Source organism: Fimicolochytrium jonesii, assembly GCF_025526975.1.
Source record: "Fimicolochytrium jonesii strain JEL569 chromosome Unknown EV422scaffold_16, whole genome shotgun sequence".
NCBI classification, from domain to species: Eukaryota; Fungi; Chytridiomycota; class Chytridiomycetes; order Spizellomycetales; family Powellomycetaceae; genus Fimicolochytrium; species Fimicolochytrium jonesii.
The window spans coordinates 9,545-36,451 of NW_026515683.1; the positions used below are offsets into that span (position 1 = coordinate 9,545).

The window sequence follows — 26,907 nt, forward strand, 5'->3', positions numbered from 1 at the left end:
GACCGGACTTGTAGGTAAGCTCGAAGGTGCAGGTACCTTTGAGGTAGCGCATGATGCGAAGTACTCCATTCCAGTCGGCCTGGGTTGGGGCTGAGACCTGATGTGCGACAAGCCGACGGCAGTTGAAATATCCCAGCGCCAGGTAATGGATGCCCACGTGAGGGCCCCCACTGCTTCCTGGTAGAGAAGCTTGTTAGGAAAAGGGGGACTTGCGGAGGCGGGTCTTGTACGCGCCGAGACGGCGCACGGCGTAGAGACCGGTGTAGCGTTTTGTTGTCCAAATCGTTTGAGTAAACCCTCGATATAGGTAACATTGCTGATTCTGAGTTGGTTCCCTGACGGCAAGAGCAGGTAATCAAAGTCTAGACCCATGCAGTTCTTGATGGGACCGAGATCCGTACAGTTGAGATAAGAACATAGTTCACCTTTCACTTGATTGACGTGTACGGGAAAGCAGCAGGCGACGAAGTCGTCCACAAAGATAAGGAGCATCTGGAGGGTGTCCAGAGTGCGCATCGTGCTCGCGTAGCGATAGAAGACGCAAGGGCAGTTCTTTAGCGGAGTAAAGCCAAAAGAACCTAGGGTTTCGCGAAGGGTACGGTAACAGAGAAGCGGAGATTGCTTCAGACCGTATAGAGCCTTGCGTAAGAGGTATACCCAGTCTGCGCGCGGCTTGTGTGGATCTTCGTAGCCTTGAAATTGTTCAACATAGACGGGGCCGTCGATGTCGCTGCGTAAGAACGCGTTGGGGACATCCAGTTGATGGATTTTCATACCGAGAGAGACGGCAATGGAGAGGAAAAGGCGAAGAACCGACATGGGTAAGGTTGGAGCGTAGGTGTCGTTATAATCAATACCCTTGGATTGACAAAAACCTTGAACGACGCCGCGGCCCTTGAATTTCTTGAAAGTACCGTCCGGATTGAAGATTTGAGGAAGTACCCAAGTACTACCGAGTACGCGCTGATCGCGCGGATGGGGTACGAGCTCCCAAGTACCGTTGTCGACGAGAGCTTGGAACTCTTTATCAGCTGCGAGCTTGAAGTCAGCTGATTGAGGGGAGGCCACCGCTTGGCGCCAGGTGATAGTGACGGATTGAGGCGTGTCTTCGGTACGCGCATTGAATGCGTTCGAGAGGGCCTCAATGGTTCGGGCGTTGAAAGCGGCTGGACGAGACTCCCAGATGTCCAACGCTTCAGTCTCAATGAGATCGGAGCGTGGTTGCCAGGTAGGGGTAGTAAAACCTCGGCAGTAACAGACGCACTTCTTGGTGACATTGGTAGATATTGTACCCCGCTGAGAGTTGTCGGCGATGAACTTCTGAACGTTGTACAATCTTTAGCCACCTGGGGTTCGGATAACGTCGATCCAACCGCGATCTGCCCAGTTGCGGAGGGTATTGTTGTAGACGCCGAAAGCGCTCCTGGCGATGTGCGTAGGTACATATTGTGGGGATGACATGATGCTTTACTTTCTATGTCATTGTTAGGTTTAAGTAGGCGGATTTTTTCATTTATGTACACACGATTCAGAACGAGTGTTAATGTTACATATATTTTGCTACACAGCCCTTTCGACCATTTTCAAAGTCCCCGATTCCATTACCGCCTCAGACCGCTCTGTTTCCACCAATCGAGCACCGCAACGTGACCATTCCTGCTAGCCCAATCGCACGCATACGCTGTCCACTGCATCTCTAGTCCGCTTTGTTTCCACCAATCTAGGACAGCGACGTGCCCAGTTTCGCTAGCCCTATCACGCGCATCCGATGTCCACTTCATCTCCAAACCAGTCTGTCTCCACCAATTGAGCCCAGCGACGTGGCCATTCCCGCTCGCCCAATCGCAGGCATCCTTTGTCCACTGCATCTCCAGACCGCTCTGTTTCCACCAATCGAGAACATTGACGTGTCCATTCTTGCTAACCCAATCGCACACATACGCCGCAGTGCACTTCATCTCCAGCCCCCTCTGTTTCCACCAATGGAGCACAGCGATGTGACCGTTCCTGCTAGCCCGATAGGACGCTTTGTCTGTCCACTTCATCTCCAGGCCACTTTGTTTCCACCATTCAAGCAGGTCAACGTTCCCACGTTCAGCGGCACAATCTGGAGCGCATTGCGGTAGGCGTGGGATGCAGGAGTCGCGCACATGGAGTCTGCAAAGTATAACTGCGATGCGGAATCGTTCCTTGACGTCGTCCACGTGGAGCAGAACCGTATCAACGACTTCCAGTGGTACTTCCGTCATGGCGGAGATATGGAGTTGACGGCCCGGGCAGAAATCACTCTTGACTCTTAGCTGAGATGGGAGAAGAGGGAGAAGTGACGTCGAGACAAGACACAGTCTGGAAACCGATGGAACCTTTCTCAATGTGGCACAAAAACCCTTGTTAACCCCAACCGACGGTCTCCACTATATAATTTACGGTGCGAACCCTCTCATCCGTTTGTCTCCGAAGCCGACTCCTCGCCATGTTCTCCTATTTGGTCCGCTGCTTGTCCATCATCTCTTTTACCGCCTTCTCCTTCGCCGACCACAGCGTTTCGAAACACTCTTTGAACAGATCAAAGTTCTCCACCACCATGCATTCAAACGGGAACGTCTTTCGCACTCCGGGAAATGCTTCCACCAGCCAATGAGCTTGTGCAGCACGCCTGGTCAAAATCTCAACGGTGCGCGCGTGTACATGCTCAACGTTTCGATGCTCGATTGTGGCGTCACAATGCTCGAGAAACGCAGACAACTCGTCATCCGTGTCAGGGAGCGATGCCGAGACGTGACCTTTGCCCTCGTCGCGACGCCGTTGAAGCTTTCCATGCAATTTTTGAAAGGCCGTCGCGTAAGAACCTTGCAGCTTCTTCAAAGTGCTTTGGGGAGGGAAATGTGTGGGTTATTTATCTGCTCTCCACTGAAGGATTCCGGTAGCAATAACCAGAATGTTTTCAGGTGCAAGCGCCTCGCCAAGCGTGTTGAACTTCTCCGAAGCTGACCGGCGATCGGCGGCCTGCTGGCGAACCAATTTCTTGGATACCAGCTTAAAGCAGGATCACTTATGGCGTCCATATCATCCATAGAAATGTCGTCACCGGAACTACAGCGGGGGGGGGGGGGGGGGGTGAGGGAAGTTGTGGTGCCGGCGCGGGTCGGTGGCCGCTATCTTTTCCAGTGCTCGTCGAGGGGTTCTGTTTGGGGCTGCTGGCTTGTTTTACCATCTCTTTGACTTCTGTTATCTAGTAAACCGAGAAGATTTAAGAGGAAGAGCGCACCCCCCTACCGTTGGTCTTTTGTAGTTCGCGGCCCGCTGTTTGCTTGTGCGAGGCTTCTTGGCCATGGCAAGGTAGGAGGGATGGACTTGTTCAGTCTTCGAACTACGTAGGGGGTTTTGAGGGGGGGGGGGGGTCAGGCCAGGCGGACAGTGCCCCAAGTAACAAGTACACACAGTACGGTGCATGTGTTGTGCCAGCGAGGTGATAAACATGCAAAAATGGATGCGAGCTGCAGAGATCTGTGCCTGGATGGTCCGTCCGGGACTTCCCTATCACGTGACTTTGATTCAGATCGCTCCACAGCCACCTGGCCAATGCGAACAGTGTACCGCGCTTTCTCTCGACACTCTCGGCGAACACGCGGGGCAGTCTCGTCAGAACACTGGCACTTTGACCCACTTGGAAAGAAGTTTGCCCTTCGTAATTGCAGGACGCAGCTGCCATGTGGTTTGGATTGGAGACGGGATGGTACATACACAGTTGAGTTATTTCTGAAGCAACGGCGTAAACGCACACAAGGTATATACATTTTCCAGTATAAAAAAATGGGCTGCTGGACGCTAATTTACACACATTCACCACTGCTTCTTCAACCCATTACCCTCCACCTCTTCGCCCTCCTCCTCATGAGCCTCGCACTTCCAACCGGAAGCACAGAGCGACTCACCCATCCCATAGCTCACCCCGTTATCCCTCAAAGTGCACAACCTTGCAACCCTCAAATCCAAGCACGCCTTCCAGTTCCTTCGTGAGCGCCATCACCCCCTTATCAAAGCACCCCTCAAACGCACTCGAGCCCGTGTACGGGAACGAGCTATACGCCGCCACCCACGTCTCGTTGAACGCGAGCAGCAACCGCACCATGCACGGCTCCAGTCGAGTTGGTCGTGAAGCAGATCTCGCTCGCGCTCCGGTGCACGGTGGCGATCCCCGGGGCCGGCCATTTGATGTCGATGGGGTTTGACGGCCCGAAGCGAAAACTGTCTTGGCTGCCGGTCTTGAGGGCCCCTGCATTCGAGCGGGATCTGGGAACCGTGGTGGAGGGGGGTGTGGAAGTGGGTTTTGTAGGAGATGTGACCGAAATTTTTGTCGGCGGAGAAGCTGGTGATGGCAATGTCGGCAGGCGCTGATGCGGTGGTGCCGATAGGGCCGAGAGCTAAAGAGAGCAAAGCGGCGGCTGTTGTGAGCTTCATTTTGAGCGGTTGAGGAAAGGGTGGTCTCTTTAACGAGCAAGCGAGAAGAGGTGAGCCGGACGGACGAAGCGCTGAGGCGCCGCCTTTTATACACAACAGAAGCCAAGGTGAGCGGCCCCAGCTTGCGGGCGAGTTCCCCAGCTTGTCCAGTTCACCAGGAAAGTGGGGGAGTGACTTCTACAGTAGGTGGCCAGATATCTGGGTACAACGCAACAAGGACACATCATCCCCAGCACAGGCACCGCCAGAAGTCGCCGGCCCCCATTGAAACCTGCCATCAGTCCCAACCGTAACCCGTCAGTTCTACATCGCTGGCTGGTTGTCCCGGTCTCTCTTGATTTTCTTTTTACCTCTCCCAAACACACAGGAAAAACTGATGTATCAAAAAAACTACTCAGAAACATGAAAGATACAAAGAAACCAAAAAAAAAGAACAGTTGCTATCAAAGTACGCCAGTTACATGCCAGGAAAGTCTATATACAAAAAGCTATTCAGTACTTTGTAGCTCCGCCGCCACTTTCCCACACCGCATGGGTCCTCCTTTCACACTGTCGATATAGGTTGCGGACCATTTCCAGCGGGATCTTGGCCCATTCCTCCTTCAGTGCAGCTGCCAAGGAAGGCTTTCCAGTGGGCAGTGGATTCCTCTGCCGCAGTTTTGTTTCTAGAATCCACCACAGCCGCTCAATGATGTTGAGGTCCGGAGAGCTAGGTGGCCAGTCAGGAAGGAGTGGCAGATTTTTTGCGGCTTTGTGGGCTCTGGTTAGCTTGCTTGTAGAGGGGGGTGATCCGTCCTCTTGAAAGACGAGTGCTGGATTCCATTCTTGGTTTGTTCTCCACCAGAGAAAAAATTTATCGTCAAGGATATTGTCACAATAATACTTGCTGTTGACCTTGCCTTTGACGACATGGATAGGTCCAACCCCGTACCAGGAGATGCACCCCCAGATCATGATAGTACCGCCGTACTGCTGAACCTTAGGGGCAAGGTTCCGTGGCTCGTACTTGGCAGCCTGGCCCCGGTTTTGCCAGATCAGAGTTCGTGTTTTGGAATAGAGAGAAAAGGAGGACTCATCTGAGAAGACAACGTTCTTCCAGTCATCCAAGCCCCAATGCAAGCGAGCTTGCGTCCACGCATGTCGCAAACCCAGTTTCCTCTCGTCCAGGAGGGGTTTTTTAGCTGCGGTGTACTGGTAAAGGTCTGCTTCGTGAATCAGACAACGTAGCGATTTGATGGGATAGTGAGGACCGTTGTTCTCCTCAATGAGCTTCTGGATTTTGACAACGCTGGCTCTGTTGATGTTGGCTACGGTCTGGTAGACCCTAGCAGCATCTTCAACGGTGTATTTGCGAGGTCTGCCCGGCCGCTTTTTGGGTTGTGCAGTTCCGGTTGCCCGGTGTCGCTCAAGGGTTGCTTGAACAGCACGCTTGGTGATATCATACAGTCTGGCAATATTGGCATAGCTTAGCTCAGGGTTGCCGAGGTGGGTGCCAACTATCTGCTCACGTAGGGCAGGGGAAAGTTCTTTGCGGCGGCGGGTTGGAGAATTGTGTTCAGCATCCTCATGGTCTGACGGTGGTTCAACAGGATCAGACCCGAAGAGCTGCCAGTCGTCAGGAGTGGCTTATCTGTGGTTTGGCTGGCTCTCCTCCGCAACTTCAACGTCGTCCGCATTGTCAGAGTCTTTGAGGAGAATCAAGAATTCGTCAAGGTCAAGGTCGTCCAGGGTGGTCATAATGCCAGAGGTTTTGGCGGGGGGGGCCCAGAGTCCTGTTGGCTTCAGGACTCGTTGGGAGTGCTGTAGGAGGTATCCCCAGAACGTTGTTCGCGTGGGTTGAGCAGTTTGCTTTGTGATGCGGATTGCAATTGCGAGATCTTGGTTGGTTTCAAGGTGTCGGTGACGGTGACGGCAGAAAGCAGCCCTGGTCGTTGACTTTTGGGTTGCACACGGAGGCTTGGCGAACCCGTCGTACCCAGATATCTGGCCACCTACTGTATATATACAATATACAACGTCATGTTGTACTGTATGTTTATGACTCTTCGTTGTTTGTGTTTGATTGCCTAGGTGGTTGCACAGCCCACGCCTGCCAGCCCTGACCCTACAGTAAGCCATGGCGGCCCGTCCCTTCCCCCACAAGGTTACGGTAGCTACTGGACGGCAGGCGGACCTAACGGGCGCTGGGACACATGGCCGCCACGGCGAGACGGGAGGTGTTCGACTGCGGCAGGAGGACACACTAGGATTCTTTTCGTCCACTCCGGTCCGGTAGTGCTAAAATCATGGAATCGGAGTGTGTAATCGCGCATGGCCATCCCAATGCCGAATGAAGTGAAGGATGATCGAGTGCGCGAAGCTGAAAATGAAACTCTATGGGGCGATGGGGGGAGCTGAGGAAGAAGCGGAGAGGAGCGGGGGTTGGAGGGGGAGTGGAGGGAGTTTTCTTGCAGCACTTCCCCATCTTCACCGTCACCGACATTCCTTATAAAAGACAGCATACAGGAGCCAGTCCGCTATTTGAGAACGTACAGCAGCGCCACTTTCCCCTTATCGAGCGAGACAAAACTATGTCCGAAGCGGACGTGCGCAAGCTTGATTCGCCACTGGCGTTTCTCAAATTCACACAGGACAGATTTCACGAAGTGTGGGGCCTCATTTTCAGACAACTCGATAAGGCGACGTTGAGGAACTTCCGTTAAGCGAGTTGGTCATTGTGGCAGGCGGTTGAACGCGAGACCGGAAAGGGAGTACAAGCACGAATTCAGGAGGGCGAAATCCGAGAAGGCGCCAAATTTCCGCTCAGCGAGCTCTTGAATCTGCGGCTTGTTCCGGGAATTGAATCAAGGATTCGAGACCAATTCACTGAGCGTCTCCAAACTGAATTCCAAAAAAGGCATCCCGATGTGTTCGCCGGAGACTGGCAGGAGTTCCTCGAATGCTCACAACGCATACACTTGGAACACCCAGACGTGAGTCGCAAATCATCATACTCGGTCATATACTTCAAATCATCCGTCGACTACAACGCACAGACGGTTTATACATCGAGTCGCCCGCGGGTTCAGCTATTTCACTCAGACGAGAAATGCAACAACAACAAATTGCAATTGACAAAAACGTCCATCTTTCAAGTGGCCGCTCGCAAGAAGAAATGTGAGACGTGCCCGAACGTGAATCCTCCACCATCACCTTTGGAATTTTGCACTCGCACAGAGTGTGAAGGAGCGTTGACCACCGTTACTGGCAAAGTTGAGGACGATCGGTCTTTCAATGGAACCTCCCTTGTGAAGGATACATTACTGGCGTTGGTTTGTTTGGAGTGTGGGAGATCTTGTTGTCCCGATTGCAAAACGAGGCACACGGAAACCCCTTGCCCAAAGGCGCGAAAGGGTGAACAAAAACATGATTGGGCAACGCGTCACTGCCCGGATTGCAGCGCATTTCTGATACGCAGGTTCTTCGAACCCTTCTTGCGTTGTCCTGGTTGCGAAGAGCCTTTGAAGAGAAATTTATGCCGCTGGTGCTTTGAAAAGCACTCGTTCGAGAATTGCAAGAACAAACTTAGAGATGACCGGGATTGCACCGCTTGCTGGGCTGGCAGGGTGTGCCGAGTGTCTTGTGAACCGGGCTCAGGTACAAGTAGCGCTTTTACCAAAGCATTGTAGTCGTGGGGACTTACCTTCGTTCCTGCAGGTCGCAGAAAGTACAACATCAAATACGGCTGCAACAATTGCGGTGCGAGCTTCGGAAGAAAGAAGGAATGTAACCATTTTGCGTTACGAAAGGGAAAGCGCTTGAACCATTGCCATCGCTGCAAGGTAGATCTTTCAGACGCCAACCACTGTAGGGTTGTCCCACAACCTAAAGTTCATTTCCAAAATAGCCCAAATAAGTTTCATTTCTGACGCCCCTGGATCCCGCGAGGAGACAAGTGTGTTGTTCACGAGTTGCCCACGTGTGTGGCAGAGCCTGCAAGAGTTTCTGAAAACGTGCATGCTCCGGAATTACACAGTTCTCGTTCCTGTCGACGCTCTGGAGATGTCTTCCCATCGCCAACCGAACGAGCAGCGAGCAATTGGAATAACAAGGTCTATAGTCTACATAAGCGAGTATCATAGCCAATCTTCGAAATTGTTGTGAAGATAGGAAGTGGGTCTAAGAATGAAGAAGCATTCAAGATTTGTCACCCCATAACATGCGATTACAAAGGACAGTGCAAGTGTACGGATAATTCTCTCCATCTGCCCTGGCTCCTTCCGTCTCCTTCCGCCTCCACACCTCCCCCTCCCTCACCCACTCACCCACCCACTCACTTACCCCCCCCCCCCCCCCCCCCCCCCACACACACACATACAGTATGTGAACATAAACCTAGATACACCAGTGATTGAGTCAGTGTCCGTGCGCAACTGCGGCGGCTGGGGCAAGGGGCTGGCCAAGGCTCGGACGCGTGTATCCAGCTTTATGTTCACATACTGTACACTACACTGACGCAACGCGCCCTCTCTCCGCCTGCCAGTCGAATCGGGTTCCTTCGTTACAGCACAATTGGGCTATGATATAGTTCATTTCACCCCCGTCCATATCCCACGCTGAGCCATGGCGGCCCGTCCCTTCCCCCACGAGGTTACGGTAGCTATTGGACGGCAGGCGGACTTAACGCGCGCTCGCTGGGACGGAGGAGGGGAGTGGACGGAAGCAGCAAGGAATGGACGAGGAAGAAGAGGGGAGGACGCAGGCCGCCACTGCGAGACTTATTGAGAGCATCAATTGATAAACGAGTGAGAGGTGTTCGACTTGGCAAGAGCATCAATTGGAGACCGACTTTGCACATCACAGTACGATTCTCTTCGTCCACTCCAGTCCGGTAGTGCTGAAATCACGGAATCGGGGTGGAGTGGGTAATCGGGCATGGCTCGACCGGGCACAGGAAGAGGGAGGAGCTGGAGTGGTCACAGCGAACTAGATTCAGCCACTGTCTCAGAGCCGCATCCACTCTACAGATACCGGAGTGGATGCTGTATATGTAGAGTGGTGATGGAGGTGACATCATGGAGTCAATCGTACCACAAATCATTGATGGTGCCTCAGTAAGGTGGGGGGCATTACAATCATCCTCCTACCGAGTAGGTGCCTCACAATTATCGCGTGCTGCCTCGGTTGGGCCTCTATTAGTGCCCGCCCTGTAGACTACTGGCATAGTGGCGGGTAGGTCCGGAGTGACGATATACCCGGACCAGTAGCGCTACGGACCAGTCTTCGGACAACGGGGCTACGATTCCGAAGCCACAGCCGAGACTACTCGGGAATACTAGGTCCAAGTAACAGTAGTCCTTGGAGGGGGTTGCAAACAGGGCCGTGTCGGTTGCTGTCAAAGCACGGGGCTGAGTGGCTTGTTGTAACAAAGTAGACTCTGTTGATGATAAAGTACAAGAGGAAGAACGACTTCTGGGGAAATGCCTTTTAAACGGGAAGGAAGAAAAGATGAAGTTCGCAGTCACGTGCAGCGTCCCGTGACCTGGATCCTTCACACCCCCCCCAAAATCACAGCCGGCTTGATTTTCACAAGACGAGAGCGTGGGGTTGTGGGGTTGGGAGGGAGGGAGGGAGAAGTTTGTTGAGGGAAGCGGGAGGTGGTCCGTTGTGATCTATCTATGGTGTCATTGTTGGTCTCTTACGGGGATGGGGGTGCGGTGGATGGTCCGAAGGCCAATGGCGTTCTTGTACGCGAGGAAGGCGATGGAGTCGGCGATTACGTCCTCTTCTACCCAGTCCGCGGTATGGGGTGATTCGCCTGAGCGACGGGCGAGGTAGAGGCGACGGCGGCCGATGTCGCGGTGTCGCAAGATTTCTGCGAAGGGGTGATCATCGATGCTCTGTGTGTATTGCGGGATGCGGGCGGTGTACAGCCGTAGGACGTCGACATGGAATACGGGATGTTGGCGCATCGTTGGGGGGAGTTGGAGTTTGAAGGTGAGGGGCTGTTCGCCGGGGTGCAGCATGGGAAAGGGTCCAAGCCAAGCTGGAAGGATTTTCAGGGCCGCTGATGGCAGGTCCTTATATTCCGGGATGTTGATCGCGCTGCGGTGAACGAGAACGTGGGCGCCTTGTCGGATGCGAGGGTCGGCCGGGGCTCGTTTCATGTCGGCGTATCGGGCAAAGCGGTCCTGGGCGTTCTGGATGCGGATCTTGGCCAATCGTGCGACGTCCGCAAGGCGGTTCGCCCAAGCGGGACCGGGGTGTTCTTGTGGCGTCTGGGTGTGGAGCGTGTGCGGTTTCAGGGGGCTGTACCCCAGGTCGGCCTCAAATGGGGTCATCCCGGTAGATTGGTTCGTTGCGTCGTTGTAAGCGAATTCGATGGCCGAGAGGTACCGCGACCAGTTGCGTCCGGAGAGATCGGGGATGCAAGCGAGCATTTGTTTGATGGTGCCGATGGCTCGTTCCGTCTGTCCATCCGTTTGTTGGTGAGCGGTGGTGGCGATCGCGGTGCGGAAGCCCAAGTAGTCCGAAACGTTGAGCCAGAATTCGGAAGTGAAGCGGGAATCGTGGTCCGTGACGAGAGTCCTGGGGATACCATGCAATCGGATGATATTGTCGACGAAGAGCTGCGCGGTTTGGGCGGCTGTGATGTCGCGACGGCACGGGGCTATGTGTACGCGTTTTGTGAGACGGTCAACCACAACCATGACCGCATCGTTGCCATTGGCGTCGACGGGCATATAGGCGAAATCTAGGGTGACATCTGACCAGCGCATTGTGGGGATCGGTAGCGGCTGCGTCATTCCGGGCCTTTGTCGTCTGGTTTTCGCTCGGAGACAGGAGTCGCAAGTGCTGGTGTATCTCTTCACATCGCGCTCGAGGTTCCGCCAGTAGAATTGTCCACGGAGGCGCTCGTAAGTGTTGAACCACCCGGGGTGTCCGGCGGCCTCTGCGGTGTGCGAGTCGTGGAGTAGCTGGGTGCGTAGGGGGGAGTCGGGGATGTACAGCCGGTTGTCATAGAACAGGAGCCCGTTCGAGTAGCGGTGGCGCCGGGTGTGGACGGTCTGGGCTTCCGTGGGCTTGTCCATCGCTTTCAAGATTTCCATCGCGTAGCTGTCGCTCGTGGTCTGCGCTCGTACGACCTCTTCCAGTTCGTTTGTGTTTGCGAGGGCGACATTCACGTATACAACTCCGCGGCATTTGTGGCATCTGGGGGCATAGTCCGGTCGACGTGAGAGGAGGTCGGCGAGGGTGTTGTGGTTGCCGTTGACGTAGCCGATGGTAATCTGATGTTCTTGTAGAAGTTCCACCCATGATGCCTGACGCCGGGATAGGTGCGGTTGGGAGCGAAGCCATGTGAGCGACTTGTGGTCGGTGAGGGCTGTGAACGGCCGCCCCCGTACGTATGGGGAGAAACATTTGACGGCTTCGACCAGAGCGAGGAGTTCGCGCTCATGTACTCCGTAGCGTGTTTGGTATGAAACGAGCTTGCGGGACCAGAAGGCCACCGGGCGGAGGGTCGGCAGAACATCTTCCCATTTCGCATTTGGGGGGATCTTGGGGCTCCCGGGTTTGGGCTGGAGTAAGCAGGCGCCCATTGCGTACCCGGATGCATCGATGGTGACGAAGAGTTGAGCGGAGGGGTCGTACCACTGGAGGGTGGGGGCGGAGGTGACGGCGTCGCGTAGGGTGTTCCATGCCGCTTGTTCTGCGGTCCCCCAGGTGAACGGTCTGTTTTTCGCAAGGAGGTTGGACAGGGGGAGCGCAATCTCGGCGTACTTGGCGATGGATCCCGACAGGTAGTTCGTGAAGCCGAGGAAAGAGCGTACCTCGCCGCGGTCTGTGGGCTGGGGCCAGTCGACGACAGTGGCGATCTTCTCAGGGTCGAGCTTCAATCCGTCGTCTGATACTACAAAGCCGCAGAAAAGGACCGATGCTGTGTAGAAGGCGCACTTCTTGAGGTTGATGTGCAACCCGTGAGCACGGAGGCGGCGAAGAACTTCCTTGAGGATGCGTCGATGCGTTTCGAGGTCGGAAGCGTAGATGAGTAGATCATCCATGTAGACGATCAATCCCTGGTCGAGCATGTCGGCGAAAATGTGATTCATGAGCTTGTTCCATGTCGCAGGCGCCGAGGTGAGGCCAAATGGCATGACCTTCCACTGGAAATGACCGAACCGGGTTCGGAAAGCCGTCTTGGGGATGTCATGCGGTGCAATGGGAATGCCGTAGTATGCGTCCGTGATGTCGAGTGTGGTAAAGTAGTTCGCGCCTTGGAGGCGGTCGCGCATCTCTACGAGGTGTGGCACCGGTGTGCGGTCGGGGATCGTCAGTTGGTTGATGGCGCGGTAGTCAATGCAAAATCGGAGGCCGCCGTCTTTCTTCTTCGCGAAAAGCACTGGCGCCCCCCATGGGGAGGAGGACGGCTCGATGTACCCTTTCCTCAGTAGGGTTTGAAGGCGCTCACGGAGCACGTCGAGTTCCGCGGCCGACATGTGGTATAGCCGCTGGTAGACTGGTTTAGCGCCGTCGCGCAACGGGATAGTGTGCTCGATTACCGGTTTCGGTTTGTCCGGGGGGTCTTTCACGGCCGCGATGTGTTCCTGGACGAGGTCGCGGACTTCATCGGGGATGTAGGTGAGGTCCGTCGGTGTAGGCTCCGTGGGTCGTGGGTTTGCGTGGGTTATATGGACTTGGGCAACGTTGTCGGGGTCCAGGGTGACTGAGCCGGCCGCTACGATTGCTCCGCCTTTCTTGACCAACCGGCGGAGTTGATGGCGGGAAATGGGGGTATCGGAGTCGTAGCCGGAGTCGTGTCCGTCTTCGGGGTGTGCTTTGGGTTTGGTGTGCGGTTTCCTCGGGATGGGGACGCCGGCGACGGCCGCGGTGGGGATGAGGTGTTCGTTGCCGCGGATGTCTTTGAGTGCCAGTGAAATCGTTGGGCCAGCGGTTACGAAGGAAGGGCAATTGGCGACGAACCATGGCAGGCCGACAATGGCGTCGTAGCGTATTGGGGCCACAATCCATGGTAATCTTTCGTCGTAGTCGTTGAGCCGCAGGTCCGCCACAGTGTACTTGGACGATGTGCCCGAAGAGTCGCGGTCGGCGTATTCCAGGGTGATCTTTGTGGGGCGTAGGGTAAAGCCGTGTTTCCGAGCAAACTGGTCGTTGAGCACGTAGGTAGTGCAGCCGGTGTCCAGCAGGATTGTGGCGAGGACGCCATTGATAAAGCCGGTGACCGTGAGAGCCGCTTCAGCTATTGCTGGGCCCGTCGTTCGTTGGTGAGCGCGAAGCTCGGCAAGGAAGGTGCGGGGTTTCGGAGGTTCAGGGGTTGGGTCCGTGGGCGGTGGATGTCGTGCCATTAGGTCGGCCACGATGGTTTCAAGTATCTCGGAGGCTTCTGTTTGAAGACATCGTGGGGCGGTGCACGCTGGGTATGCGTTCATGTCTGGGTAGTGCCGTCGCACGGGGTCCGGGGGTTTCGCTGGTTTGTCAGGTTCTTTCGGGGGTGCCGCAGGTGGGCTCAAAGGGGCTCGGTGGTTACCATCGGGAGGTCGACTTCGGTGGGAGAAGCCTGCAGAGTTCGTCGCACTCGCAGGCCTCACTGAAAATCCCCTTGGGTGGGCTGGGGATCCTCGTCCTGGGGTTCGGTGGTGATAGCGTGGACACGAGCCTTGGGGTACTTAGGGCAGTCGCTTTGCATGTGGCCGGGTTGTCGACAACGGAAGCATGCGCCTTGGTCGCGGAGCCGCTGACGCTCGTCGTTCGTAAGCTTTTTCAGGCGCTTAGTCGCGGGGCCGGTGCCCACAACGTCGATGGCCGCGCGCTTGTTCGATGGGGGCCATTGTTTCGCGGGAGGTCTCTTGTTGGCTTCGTCACGTCGTGCGCTGTCGACTGAGTAGACGCTATCGGCCAGCGTGACGAGTTCCGCCAGGGACATCGTGAGGCTAGAGGGGTTGGCGGCAAGCAACCGTTGGATGCCGGGACGGAGGCCTTTGCGGAAGGCGCGGCAGGCCTGCTTGTCTGTCATCTCCGGGATTTCGAGGAGGAGTGCTGAGAACCTTTGGTAGTATTCGTCGACGGAGCCGGTCTGGGTGAGGCGTTCGAGGGCCAGGAGCGCGTGCTCTTCTGCGTTGGGTGGGATGAAGCGGTTGCGGAGCCGGTCTTTAAACGCTTCCCACGTAAGGATGGTGGATTCTTCTTGTTCGTACCATCGCTCGGCGGTATCCTTGAGTTTAGAGGCGGCCAGCGAGATCTTCATGATATCCGGGACCGCCGGGGTTGCGGCGAAGTATCGGTCGAGGCGGGTCAGGAACTCGTTCGCGGATTTGGTCGACCGAGACATGCCGTCGAACGTAGCGAGGCCTTCGCGGAGAGACTTGGCGATTGGGCCCTCGGCGACGAAGTTGGTTGTGTCGCTGCGTTCTTGTAGCTCCGGCGGGGTGACCGGGGAGGGGAGATGGGATTGGGCGGGCGAGGCCAATGTGCGGTTTACAGGGCGGACGTTGCTGAAGGTAAAAGGAGAGCGGGGTGTGGGTTGCTGTTGGGTCTGCTGGATCTGCTGAGTAAGGAGACGTTCCAGGCGCTTGGTGTTGTCGTGAGATTCTTTCAGGAGGCGATGAAGGCTGGCCTGACGGGCGAGGAGCTCGGCTTTGTCGGCAGCGGCCTGCTCGCGGGTCTCGTTAACGACCTCGGCGAAGCTTGACTCCATTTTGGCCATGAGTTGGAGGAGGCCTTGGGGGCTGAGCTCTTCGTCGTCGCCGCTGTCCTCGTCTCCCTGCTCGTCTTGTTGTTGGTCTAGTTCGTCGGTGTGGGTCAGGGCGTGGGAACCTTGGCCGGCGTAGTGGTCGTCTGGGCTTTCTTCCTCATCGTTGTCGCGGTTGTCCTCGTCGTCGTCGCGGTTGTCGGCCCGAGCGCTGACTGGGGAGGCGGGAGGCTCGTCGTCGTTGTGGACAGGGCGGGTGTCGTCGGCGGAGCTCGGATTTTCAGACTCCGCTTGTTGCTGCGCTTTGGTCTTGGTCATCTTCGTGCGTTTGGTCATGGTGTTGGGCGGGAACCTTCCGATGGACTCTCAACAATCAAGGGGCTGCGTTGGCGGGGTCGTCGTCGTCGTTCTTGTTCGAAGAAGGGTGGTGCTACCATGTAACAAAGTAGACTCTGTTGATGATAAAGTACAAGAGGAAGAACGACTTCTGGGGAAATGCCTTTTAAACGGGAAGGAAGAAAAGATGAAGTTCGCAGTCACGTGCAGCGTCCCGTGACCTGGATCCTTCACACTTGTCCTTGTTCGGGATCATGCGGCATCATGTCGCAGTGCGGCTTAATTATTGATAAGTTTGTTCAGCTTTTTGGCCTGCAAATTTTGCGATCTTTTTAATTACTGTAGGGTCGGCCTCACGAACCGCCTCAATTTCATGCCGGCTTGCCGCCGCCGACAGTTCCTGCTAGTCCTGCTTACACTAACTGCAGTTTTCGCCCTAGATCTAGAGACCGTTTTCGCCGCAGAAGAGGAGGTGCCGTACGTACTACTTTTACGCATACACTAGGTTGACGCTTCGCCGGCAGTCGTAGTTCCCGACGGAACACTTATCACTGTTGTAAGCCTTCTCAAGCCACGACGCGGGCGTTGTACACGGAAGAGGAAGGCCGGCGTACCGTCAGCTCATAATCAATAAGTATAATGGATAGGTCAAGCCGCAGGTGAGGGCGCAGGACGGACTGAATCCTCGACTCTCGCTCATCGTTTTCTTTGGTCCTTGAGCTCATTCGCCCTTGTGTTTTATTTTTCCAGCGCATCCTTCCTTGGCGACCTCCAGCACGGCCCTATGAGCTTAACACCTTTCGAAGACCGGTCCCGGGCCATTCCGGACACGCAGAATGGAGCCCTCCTCGAACAAGCCAATGGGGCCATGCGAAATCTTGTCCAACTAGCGTCCGCCCCGACAGACTACTGGAAGACAATCTACTCCGACAAGACCGGGGCCACTGTTTCTTTGTCACCAAAGCAGAAAAATCATATTCGGGTATTCAAAGGAGAGACGATGATCCACGGTTTTTCTCCCGAGGCGATTTTCGCTTTGATCAGAAATCGACGCTTGTGGGATGATTGGTATCTGGACGGAAACACTGTGGAAGAGCTTAACGACAACACGTCCTTAACTTATATGGTCATGAAACCTCAAACTGCTCTATCGACTGTCGCGTCCACTCGCGATCTTGCTTTGGTTGATCAGCGGACCCTTGATCCCGAAACTGGGGGGATCTATTACGCTAGCACATCCGTGGAGACTCCAAAGATACCCCCGAAAAAGAGCTACGTGCGCGTCGGCCTCAAACTCAATGCGTGGACTTTAGAGCCCAAGATGGCCTCTCACGGCTCTGTCAGCACACGGGTGGTATACTATCTACAAAGCGATGTCGGTGGTTTAATTCCCGGTGGGCTGGTTAAGAAATACCTGACCAAGCGCGCGATGGTAGTCGCAGGAATCGAGCAGTACCTCAGGAAGCACGGTGTACCGGAAATGAGCGCCAGTGACGCCGACGCGTTCAGGAAGCTGGCTCGATCATATTCCGTCAACAGCTCGATGCGCCCAAACTCGTTTGGGGAGCCCTATGCCTCAGCGCAACCTGGACTAGAACACGCTCGTTACATACCCCAAACTGACATGTCTTTGCAGAGGTATGTTTCACTCGCTTACTTCTGAGTAACGCTTGCGAATCTCAATCTTTGTTCCATGCTCCAGGAACGTGCATCAGGCTCCGTTTTATAACATGCCGCAGGAACGTGTGGGCTCGAGGTACTCGCAGCATCTAGGCGCGGGTGTTGGCGCATATATCGCCTCCCGTACTTCGCTGGACGGCGATTTTCATGATGAATCTGATACGGAGACAATCGCTGAGAGCACTTTGAATGACGAGGCGCGGGCCGTTGAAGCTCCGCGATCGATTACGCCGGAGATCCAAGAAGATGATTATTCCAAGACGACTAACCCTCATCACGCGGCAGCCGAAAACGCTTTGCAACGGTCAATGGAACTGGAAGCCGACGATGCCGGGTTCGTTCTCCACTCGATCAACAACGGAGTGCGCATTTCCCAGAAAACGGTACCCGGAAAAACGATGCCTATTGTTCGTGGTGACGCTCAATTGGAGGGGGCTTACACCACCCAAGAAGTTTTGAGCGTCTTAAAAAGCGCCGCGGCAAGGAAGAGTTGGGATGCCCGTTTTGAAGACGGCAAACCACTTGCCCTCTATAATCTCGAGGAGATCCTCACTTATAGTCAGCAGAAGGGTACTTTCCCTGTGTCAGGTCGAGATTTTGTCACAACCAACTTGATACGCTTCGTCGGAGACACCATTTACTATGTTGCCACGAGCGTCGTCGAGCCTACGGCTCCTACCAATTCGAAATTGGTCAGAGCAGAGTTGCAAAACGCGACGTGGATCTTGAGGAGCACCCCCAATGGGGTGCAGGTGCACTACATTGTTGACGTGGACATCAAAGGCTCTGTTCCATCATGTGAGCTATTTAGTCCGCAACGCCCTGAATTCCGAAGTTCCGAAACTAATCAATTCCTTATCGCTGTAGCTATTGTGAAGGCCGTCTCGGTCCAAACACCCCTGTGCATTTTGGAAGTGAAGAAATACCTTGACGCCAATGGGCCGATACCATTCATTCCACGTAAGGTGGCCGGTGTTGATCCTGGTCGGCACCTCCAAATCCGCCAGGAAAGCTATGACCCGAAGACGAGGTCCTACCACCTGGAGTACAAGAAGACCGACGAACACGGAAGCTCCGTATTTGTCTGCCTTTCGCAGAAGGCTTACAAGAATGGAGCCAAGGTGACCTTTTCTCCGAAGGAGGGTGCGATTGTGGAGAGGATCAACCCAAGTGGAATCAAGGGCATTAGCACTGCCATCAGCGTGGATGCCAGTTTCCTGATCCGGATCACTGTCGAACGAAGCTCGGACGTGGACATCAGTTTCGCCGTTACCCAAGCCAGCTCAGGGGGGGTTGGATGGACCCTCAACGGCTGTCAGATGACTTTTGGTGAGACGAGAATTGCCCAACGATCTCCTGCAGCATCGCATCTCCAGCCCGCAGAGCGCAGAGCGACTGCGCCTGCCATTCCGGCAAGTATGGGTGCATCAGTGGCGCGCTCTGCAGAAATCGTCGACCAACCCATGCAAATCACACCGCCGGAGTCCCCGAAGGCGCAATTATCTGCGCCGAAGATCACATACGTTCCGCATCGGCACACTCAATCGGGCGTGAATGCCCTGAAGCACCTCAAAACGCTACTTGGTGACGAGGCCGCCTGGAAGTTCCACTCAGAGCAGCAAGGCATCAAAATCTCTACCATTGATGCTGGTGGCACTATGCCTGTTGTCCGCGGTGACGCCACTTTCCCTGCTGACATTACCGTCGACCAAATTCTCAATACAATTCGTTCCAGCGGAGCCAGAAAGATTTGTAAGTTGCTCGCAAGGACAACCGTATGGTCGCAATAGTACGCATGCTAATCTGGGAATTTTATGTACCATTAGGGGACGCTCGCTTCGAGGGGGGTCGTATGGTGGAATGGTTGAATCCCAACGAAGCTCTGTATCACACGATGCAAAAAGGCCAGTTCCCCGTGAGCGGCCGTGACCTTTCCGCTCTCAACGTCACCGTGTGCGACTCCCGATCGTCCACCACATACGTCGTTGCCACAAGCGTCGTTGACCCCCTCGTGAAACCCGAACCCAAACGTGTCAGGGCGGAACTCAAGGTAGCTGGCTTCATCTGTAACGCCATACCACAGGGCGGCGCCCAGCTAAGCTACATCGTCGATATCGACGTCAAGGGATCTATCCCATCCGCCATCGTGAAAGCGGTATCGATTCAAACTCCTCTTTCTCTTCACGAGATCATGAAGTACATTCAGACCTACGGATCACCTCCCTCAGTCAAGGTCCTTGGAAATACCGGGGAAGGCGTCAAGATTACCCTCGAGAGCGAAGAGTTTGAACCGAAAACTGGTGCTTATACTTTCGCTTACGCGGCAGCCGTGGACGGAGATGCGGCGCAGTCTCCAACTATGGCCGCTGGTCTCGTCGAAATCCAGGTTGACCCCAAGACCTACCCGAACGGGTGTGATGTGTCGATCTCCCAGTCCGTTGCCTCCAAGTTCCTGCGGATTCGGAGCGCCGACCGCTGCATCCGGTTTTATTGTGAAGTCGACAATGTACGTCTGGCTGGGAACATCAAGATTGATGTTCAGCTGTCGAAGAAGAAGAGCGGGACTCCCGGGCAGCACACACTCAATGGCATACCGATCACTGCAGACAGCACTGCTCCCGCGACCGGCGGAAGTGCCGCGCCCGCAAAGCGTGCTCAAACCATCACCTCTGCCACCACTGCTGGCGTACCCATGCTGGTAGCCCCTCCGCGCACTGTTCGCAAAGCACCAGTGCAAACCGCCACGCCTCCCAACGAACGTGCAGATGAGAAGGCTGCGAAACATGCGACCACCGAAAGTGCGACCCTTTCTCCCAATATCACCACAAACCTGCCCCCTAGCGTCATGCGCTCGTCACCTCCAGTTGGCACGAATACTCAACCCTCCGGAGCGACTACCTATGTTCTAGCGTTCATATCTATGGTCCTTCGTTTGCTGCGACCCTTCTTGGCACCAGGTGCCGCCCCACTTGCAAGCGATGTCGATCCCTTGGACCTGCGCGCGCAAGTGGCTGGAGCGGATCCTCTTCGCTTGTTGGGACTCGTCGTCGTGAACATTGGAATCACGTTCTTTTCGATCAGATGGGCCGTCAATGGACTCCTGCGAATTTGCTCACCCACTCAATGGGGCGTTCTGGTAACGCTCTCAGTGGCGGCGTACGCGTATACGAAGCGCGCATAGTGCAAGGGTTTCTTCAGTTTTCAACATTCAGTTTCAGTAGGACACTTCCGTTTCATTTGACTAATTCCGCTGACCGGCGTACTTGTTTAGACCTAGTAAATTCCCCCTAGTATTAGAATTATTGTAGAGCTTTCCATCGTATAATCCTCAATATCATGCACAGTATTCATGTTTCGATCTGCTTTGCGGCGATTCTGCGTGCTCGAAGGTCAAACGGTCTCGACGGTAACTGTACCGTGTACGCTTTGGACGACTACATATACAATGCAGACTGCTACATGTACATAGTAGGTACAATGAAATGCGCGTGAGCGCGATGTGTGTGAGTCACACTGCGTTACTATAAGCGTTACTGGTCTTGCGTTACTGGCCTTCACAGTACACGCTTCCCATAGTACACCACATATGATCCCATATGAATGGACGCGTCAATGCGCGCAATTTAACAGAGAATTCGATTTTGATGATAACACTTAACAATTGATTAGGGCAATCGATTTTTCATTTTTTAAGGCAACAGATTAGCCTCATGATTAGCTTCCACACACTCCCCCAATTAAAGGATGTTATATATAAGACAGCCTGCAGACGCTCCCCCTCACGTTTCCCCTATGCTTTCCACAGCACTTCTACGCCATCTTCAACACATCACACACACATCACACCGTCTCTCTTCTCTCCTTTGCAACGCCACGCACTGTAAGTAAGCTGAGGATTATTGTGTTTTTGAACCAGAAGGGCTGGAAAGCGTCGAAAAACGGCGTTATTCCCAGCTTGTCAGAGTTTTGACAGCTTGACTGACGTGACTGACGTTTGTTCAAAAGTTTAGGTATACCAACACACCCTGCCCTCATCATAAGTGAGTATGGCTTCTTCTTCTTCGGCAACGGGACGGGGACCCAACGACAACGGGGAGGGGGATATGGGGATGGCCATGTACAACCTGTCAGAAATGCACTGGCAGATGGGGCAGGAGGAGACGGAGACGACGATCGCCGTCTTCCGTTACCTCTGGAACCTCTATGACCCAGTGATTGTTACCCGCATGGTCGATGGCCACCAGGTCGAGTTTTACTGGTGGTCACTCAACCAATCGAGGCACATCAGGACGCTGCAGAGGCGTGCCCGCTCGGCGGCGGCCTTCCGCCTCTGTTGAGTGGATTCAGAGGCGCGCATCTACCACGAGGGGAAGCAGGTCAACGGGGTGATGCTGAGGAAGGATTGGGTCAGGGGTACGTATCTTCTCGACAAGCGGAGGATTAATGCGTTTTTCGACGTCCCCGGCGTGCGCGCGTTGAAAAATCGCATAAACCTCAGCTTGTCTTTGTTTTGTTGCTGCGTTGAAGGGCAATAACAATAACCGTGTTCTTCTCTCAGATTGCTTGAGGATCCACCCATTGGACGCAGAGAGGCTGAGGGATTGGATGTTGCCAGCATGGGACGACACCGCACTATGGCCCCTTGGCCATCTCTGCAAAGGGGCCTCCGTTGCACACAGCATCCATCAGACATGGGATGCTCCCGTCTTTCCGCCACCGCCAATCGGCCCAACCGCAACCGCCGCAGCCACCGCCCCCTCCCCAGGCGACTACCTCCAGCCATGGTTGTCCTTCCAGGACACGGTTGTTGAGGGAATGCGTAGCCCTTCGTCCGAGGTTATCAATGAGGCTGAGGACATCTTCGAAAATACGGAGCAGATGAAGGAATGGCCGAAGCAAATGGCCGAATACTATAGCTGGAAGAAAACCAAGGATGCTGAAGCCGATGAATAATATGTTCCATATCATGCCATTTTTGAATATATTCTGATCTTTGGCCTCTTCTTTCCTTTTCTCAATTAACATCAGAATATGTTCAACCCACGACCCCCTGCACCGCCCGGTTCTGCCAGAAAACTGGCCTTGGATGCTCCACGCCGTCTTCCAAATCGCTCAAATAGCCCTGCATTAATTCCCCAATCTAGAATTGATAATGTCACAGGAACTTGGAAGGTGGGTTTTGAACAAGCTGAGAGAACCTTGATTTTCGCCGTCCCCGGTCTGGAGAGGGTTCAAAATGGCACTAATCTTCAGCTTGGTACGTCAGGTTGGTTATCCACCAAAGTCCACGTTCCCGAAGGCGCTGACTCTGCGACGAAGAAGGGGCGGATATCGGTTGGGCGAGTTGGCAGAGGCCGAGATCAAACACTATGCCCATACATACGGGTCGGTGATCCTGAAGTCGTCCTTCAGGAAGTTGATAGAGGAGATCGACTATGAAGTGTCCCAGGCTCACAATCAGAGCATCACAACAACCCCGGGGGCGACACCGTTCTCTGAAAGGCATCGCTGGTACCAAGAGGCAGTCGATGCCCTCCAGGAGGCCGCTGAGACATACATCAGCGCCCTCTTCTCAGACTCCATCATGCAACAATGGCATGCAAAGCGTCTGACTCTGAACAAGGACGACGTGAGTACTTGTTTGTCATTCAACGCATTCCAGTTACCCAAGCTGAAGATAACGCCGCTTTTGAAGTCTCCGGGGAGGGGGACGTTCAAAAAGCCATTAATCTTCAGCTTGGCTTGTGTTCCACACTGATTGATTCTCTTTTTGACAAATAGTTTCGGATGGTCCGGTACTTCCGGAAGCTGCTGAGTGCTTCGGAGCGGACCAATTACCGTAAACGTCAACATCTGATGGAATTGAAGAGGACCCAACAGGCGTGGACGAGGTTGTGGTCGTCGTCGTCATGGCCAAAGCCAAAGCCAAAAGCCTCGGCATCGACGTCGAAGCCGCTGAAGGCCATAGACCTTACGCTTGCTGAGGACAAAGCCGTGAAGGCAAAGAGGGAACGGGCACATAAGAGGGCTGAGGAAAAGAGGGAGGCTGCCAAAGGGGGGAAGGGGGAGGGCAGGGAGATCGATACCGACGATGAACTGTCGGATGAGGTGAGTGGCCAAGAGAAAGTTTCTCATATCATGACACCAATACTGACTTTCTAGGAGGAGGGCGAACTTGGCGGACGAGAAGACACGCCGGACCTTGGGGAGTACGAGAAGGGGATGAATGCTCTCGGAAAAGGAGGGAAGGGGGACGGCAGTGTTATGAATGGGCGGAGCCGACGGAAATAGAGGCGACTTGTGGTGCAGGTTGTTGACAGGTAATGGTATTCAGACCGAAACAAGAACTAGAACAAGACTAGGAAGAACTGGTGTTGATCTGCTGGGGGATCAGGAAGTGGGGAGCTCAGGGGAGGCGGCTATTTATGCTTTTCTGGGAAGGCTGGGGAAGCGTGGGGAAGCAGAAGGGTACGGAATGAGAGGAAAGCCAAGAGAAGCGCCAAGGGTGGGGGAAGCATAGAAACAGAAGACTGGGGATGGGGTGGCTACGCTGAGGCTGTGGGCGGGTACGTGGGGAAGTATGGAGAAGGGTTTGTAAGCGCCGAGTGTTGGGAGGTGTGGCTACGTGCGGCTGCGTGGAGAAATGAAGGCAGTGGCAGGTGTGGGGTAGCGCGGCTGCGTGCGGCTGCGAGGTTTGGCAGATGTCAGGTTTTGACAGGGAATTGACATTGACTGACTGTTGGGATGCTGTCATGAGGTAAGCGCATGGTATGGACGCGTCGTCCATAACATCACCCCCTCCTTTAGCCACGGCGTCCGGATGTTGTTTTGATGTTGGCAGGCTTTGGTCGGGGTTTGTCGGGGTACTTTTGGTGGAACTGGGCAACAAGCTCTTGACAGCGGGCAAGGTGTTCCACTGGCTCCCATGTATTCTCCGAGCTTGGCCAACCCTGCCACTTGATGAGGTACTGAAGGTGCGTGCGTCGAATACGGGAGTCAAGAATGTCTTCCACAATCCATTCCTCCTGTCCTTCAACTTCTTCTGGTGGGGTGGGTTCTGGCTCAGTTCGCTCCGGAATGGTGAAACGTGGTTCAAGAAGGGAGACATGGAAGACGTTGTGAATTTTGTAGGATGGGGGAAGCTTGAGGCGATATGTGACCAAGTTGATCTTCTCCGTGATTGTGAAGGGGCCAATCTTACGGTGATCAAGTTTCTGGGAAGGTCGGAGAGTCTTGAGATTCCGCTGTAAGAGCCAGACACTGTCCCCGGGTTTCATGTCTGGGCCAGGTGCCCTCTTAGCATCGGCAAAGCGCTTCATGCGTCCTTGGGCCTCCTTGAGCTCAGTGGCGAGCTGTTCATGGATTTCCTTGAGATGGTTGGCACGAGCTTCGGCTGCAGGATTAAGGGATTCGGTTGTGGTGGCGGAAGCCAGACTGAATCGAGGATGGAACCCATAGTTGGCGTAGAAGGGGGTTGTCTGGGTGGCGGAGTGGATGGTGTTATTGTAAGAGAACTCAGCAGAAGACAAGAGTTTTTTCCAGTTATCTTGTTGATAGTTGCAAAAGCAGCGAAGGTATTGCTCAAGAATCATTGGTCCGCTCGGTTTGTCCATCGCTCTGGGGATGGAACGCCGATGAGAGGTTGACCTTGGTTCCCAGGAGAGCGAAGAGACGTTTCCAGAAGTGGGAGTTGAACTGTGGGCCACGGTCAGATACAATATCGTCGGGGAGTCCATGGAGCCGGATGACATGGTGCCAGATCAGATCTGCAGTTGACTCAGCGGTGGCAGTTTTCCTGCACGGTACAAAGTGCGCCATCTTGGTGAACCGGCAGATGACAACGAGCACAGAATCAACCCCATCACTGGCGGGTAGATCCGTGATGAAGTCCATGGAAATTGACCCCCAGGGGCGGTCAGGGACCTGCAGGGGTTGGAGGAGTCCGTAGGGCTTGTGTCTGCTGGTCTTGGCTTGAGCACATACGTCGCAGGACCTGATGTAGGACTTGACAAAACGCCACTGGCTAGGCCACCAGTAGTTGCGTGAGATGAGCTCCAGGGTCTTTGACATGCCGTAGTGTCCTGCCAAACGCGTGTCATGCATGTCCCGGCAGATCTCAGCACGGAGCTTGTTGGTGGGGACGTAGACAAGGTTGTCGTACAGCAGAACCCCATTTTCCTCGGAGAATCGCTTTATCCGTTCTTGGTCTTCTTGAGATTGCTGGGCAATGGGGGCCCTAAGCTGTCGCCGGATGGTTTGCGCAAACACATCGGATGCCAGGGCAGCTTTGATTTGGTCAAGGAGCGAGGAGTCCAGTGGGGTCAGATAAGTGGCGGCCAGGCGGAGATGGTCAGGGGTGAGGATCGTGGTTTCCTGGGAGCGGAATGCTTCTTCCCCCTCCCTTAGCTCGTATTCAGAGCGACGAGAGAGGGCGTCAGCTTGGTGTTGCTGGGTACCAGGGCGGTATGTGATGACAAAGTCGAAATCAGCAAAGAAGATTGACCATTGGGATTGGCGGCGGTTGAGGGTACGGGTAGTCATGAAGTACTGGAGGTTCTTGTGGTCACAGTAAACGATGACCTTGTGGCGGGCACCAATGAGGTGGTGTCGCCATTGAGCAAATGAGTCTTGGATAGCCAGGAGTTCCTTGTCGTAGATCTCATAGTTGATTTCCTCAGGAGTAAATTTGCGGGAGTGAAAGGCCACGGGGTGGAGTTGATCTGTGTCATCGGGTTGAAGGAGGACGGCGCCAAGGGCAAAGTCGGAGGCATCGGATTCGACAATGAAGGGCTTGTCAGGGTCGGGGTGAGTCAGGATAGGTGCGGAGGTGAAGGCTTTCTTGAGGGTTTCAAAAGCTAGGTGTGCAGCGTGGGTCCATTTGAATGGCAAGTCTTTGCGAGTGAGCGTGGTCAGGGGTGCAACGATCGCAGAGTACCCTTTGATGAATCGCCGGTAGAAGTTGGCAAAACCAAGGAAGCGCTGGATGCCTTTGACATTCGTCGGGGGTTCCCATTCGGTAATGGCAGCCGTCTTCTTTGGGTCCATGGAAATGCCTTGCTGGGAGATGATAAACCCCAGGAACTCAACAGAGTCACGGTTGAATTCGACATTTTTCCGGTTTCGCATACAGCCCGTGCTGGCGGAGTCGTGAGAGCACCTCTCGGACGTGGTTGGGGTGGTCTTCTGGGTTTTTTGAGAAGATCAGAATGTCGTCAAGGTAGACCACAACAAAAACGTCGAGAATGTCACGGAATATGTCGTTCATGAGGTGTTGGAATACTCCAGGGGCATTGGTGAGCCCAAACAGCATGACATTATACTCGAATAGGCCGTAAGCGACATCGGAACGCTGTCTTCCATTCATCCCCTGGCCAGATCCGAAGAAGGTTGTAGGCTCCCCGGAGGTCAATCTTGGTGAGCCGGCGTGCCCCTCGAAGACGATCCATGATGCTGTTAATCAAGGGCAAGGGATAGCGATTCTTGATGGTGATATTGTTGAGTCCACGATAGTCGACGCACAGACGGAGGGAACCGTCCTTTTTCTTGACAAAGAGGACTGGGGCACCGGCAGGAGACTTGGAGTGCTTGATGAACCCCTTAGCTAGGTTCTCTTCAAGGTAGTCACAGAGTGCCTGCATTTCAGGCTCGCTGAGACTACAGATCGGGCCGAACGGTGGCTGTTTGCCCTCTTCTAAGTCGATGGGACAGTCGTAGGGTCGGTGCTCTGGGAGGGTATCCGCGTT

General features: G+C 54.5%; 8 protein-coding genes across 8 annotated transcripts; 3 read left to right on the forward strand and 5 right to left on the reverse strand.

Annotated features, from left to right (window-relative positions):
- Positions 1-1,601: 1,601 nt before the first annotated feature.
- On the reverse strand, positions 1,602-2,249 carry EV422DRAFT_507187 (uncharacterized protein; the record flags this gene model as incomplete). Its single annotated transcript, XM_053068637.1, has 1 exon — positions 1,602-2,249. One exon carries the CDS (start codon positions 2,247-2,249, stop codon positions 1,602-1,604), a length of 648 nt encoding a protein of 215 aa, XP_052924387.1.
- Positions 2,250-3,955: 1,706 nt separating this feature from the next.
- EV422DRAFT_507188 (uncharacterized protein) lies at positions 3,956-4,461 on the reverse strand (the record flags this gene model as incomplete). Its single annotated transcript, XM_053068638.1, has 2 exons — positions 3,956-4,082; positions 4,130-4,461. The coding sequence occupies 2 exons, from the start codon at positions 4,459-4,461 to the stop codon at positions 3,956-3,958; spliced, it is 459 nt and encodes a 152-aa protein (XP_052924388.1).
- A 492-nt stretch (positions 4,462-4,953) lies between these two features.
- Positions 4,954-5,388, reverse strand: EV422DRAFT_484804 (uncharacterized protein; the record flags this gene model as incomplete). The annotated part of the gene is made up of 1 exon (XM_053067360.1): positions 4,954-5,388. A coding segment is annotated over one exon (435 nt), but the record flags the coding sequence as incomplete, so codon positions are not given.
- A 21-nt stretch (positions 5,389-5,409) lies between these two features.
- On the reverse strand, positions 5,410-5,751 carry EV422DRAFT_480019 (uncharacterized protein; the record flags this gene model as incomplete). Its single annotated transcript, XM_053067290.1, has 1 exon — positions 5,410-5,751. A coding segment is annotated over one exon (342 nt), but the record flags the coding sequence as incomplete, so codon positions are not given.
- An 8,293-nt stretch (positions 5,752-14,044) lies between these two features.
- EV422DRAFT_568500 (Retrotransposon gag protein-domain-containing protein) lies at positions 14,045-15,484 on the reverse strand (the record flags this gene model as incomplete). Its single annotated transcript, XM_053072652.1, has 1 exon — positions 14,045-15,484. One exon carries the CDS (start codon positions 15,482-15,484, stop codon positions 14,045-14,047), a length of 1,440 nt encoding a protein of 479 aa, XP_052924391.1.
- A 523-nt stretch (positions 15,485-16,007) lies between these two features.
- EV422DRAFT_96056 (uncharacterized protein) lies at positions 16,008-20,568 on the forward strand. Its single transcript, XM_053074542.1, has 5 exons — positions 16,008-16,143; positions 16,235-17,122; positions 17,187-17,962; positions 18,032-18,916; positions 18,991-20,568. Exons 1-5 carry the CDS (start codon positions 16,124-16,126, stop codon positions 20,343-20,345), a joined length of 3,924 nt encoding a protein of 1,307 aa, XP_052924392.1. The 5' UTR covers positions 16,008-16,123; the 3' UTR covers positions 20,346-20,568.
- Positions 20,569-21,210: 642 nt separating this feature from the next.
- On the forward strand, positions 21,211-22,117 carry EV422DRAFT_507192 (uncharacterized protein; the record flags this gene model as incomplete). Its single annotated transcript, XM_053068639.1, has 3 exons — positions 21,211-21,466; positions 21,512-21,577; positions 21,723-22,117. 3 exons carry the CDS (start codon positions 21,211-21,213, stop codon positions 22,115-22,117), a joined length of 717 nt encoding a protein of 238 aa, XP_052924393.1.
- A 283-nt stretch (positions 22,118-22,400) lies between these two features.
- EV422DRAFT_597981 (uncharacterized protein) lies at positions 22,401-23,007 on the forward strand (the record flags this gene model as incomplete). The annotated part of the gene is made up of 3 exons (XM_053073632.1): positions 22,401-22,793; positions 22,827-22,908; positions 22,946-23,007. 3 exons carry the CDS (start codon positions 22,401-22,403, stop codon positions 23,005-23,007), a joined length of 537 nt encoding a protein of 178 aa, XP_052924394.1.
- Between the last annotated feature and the right edge of the window lie 3,900 nt (positions 23,008-26,907).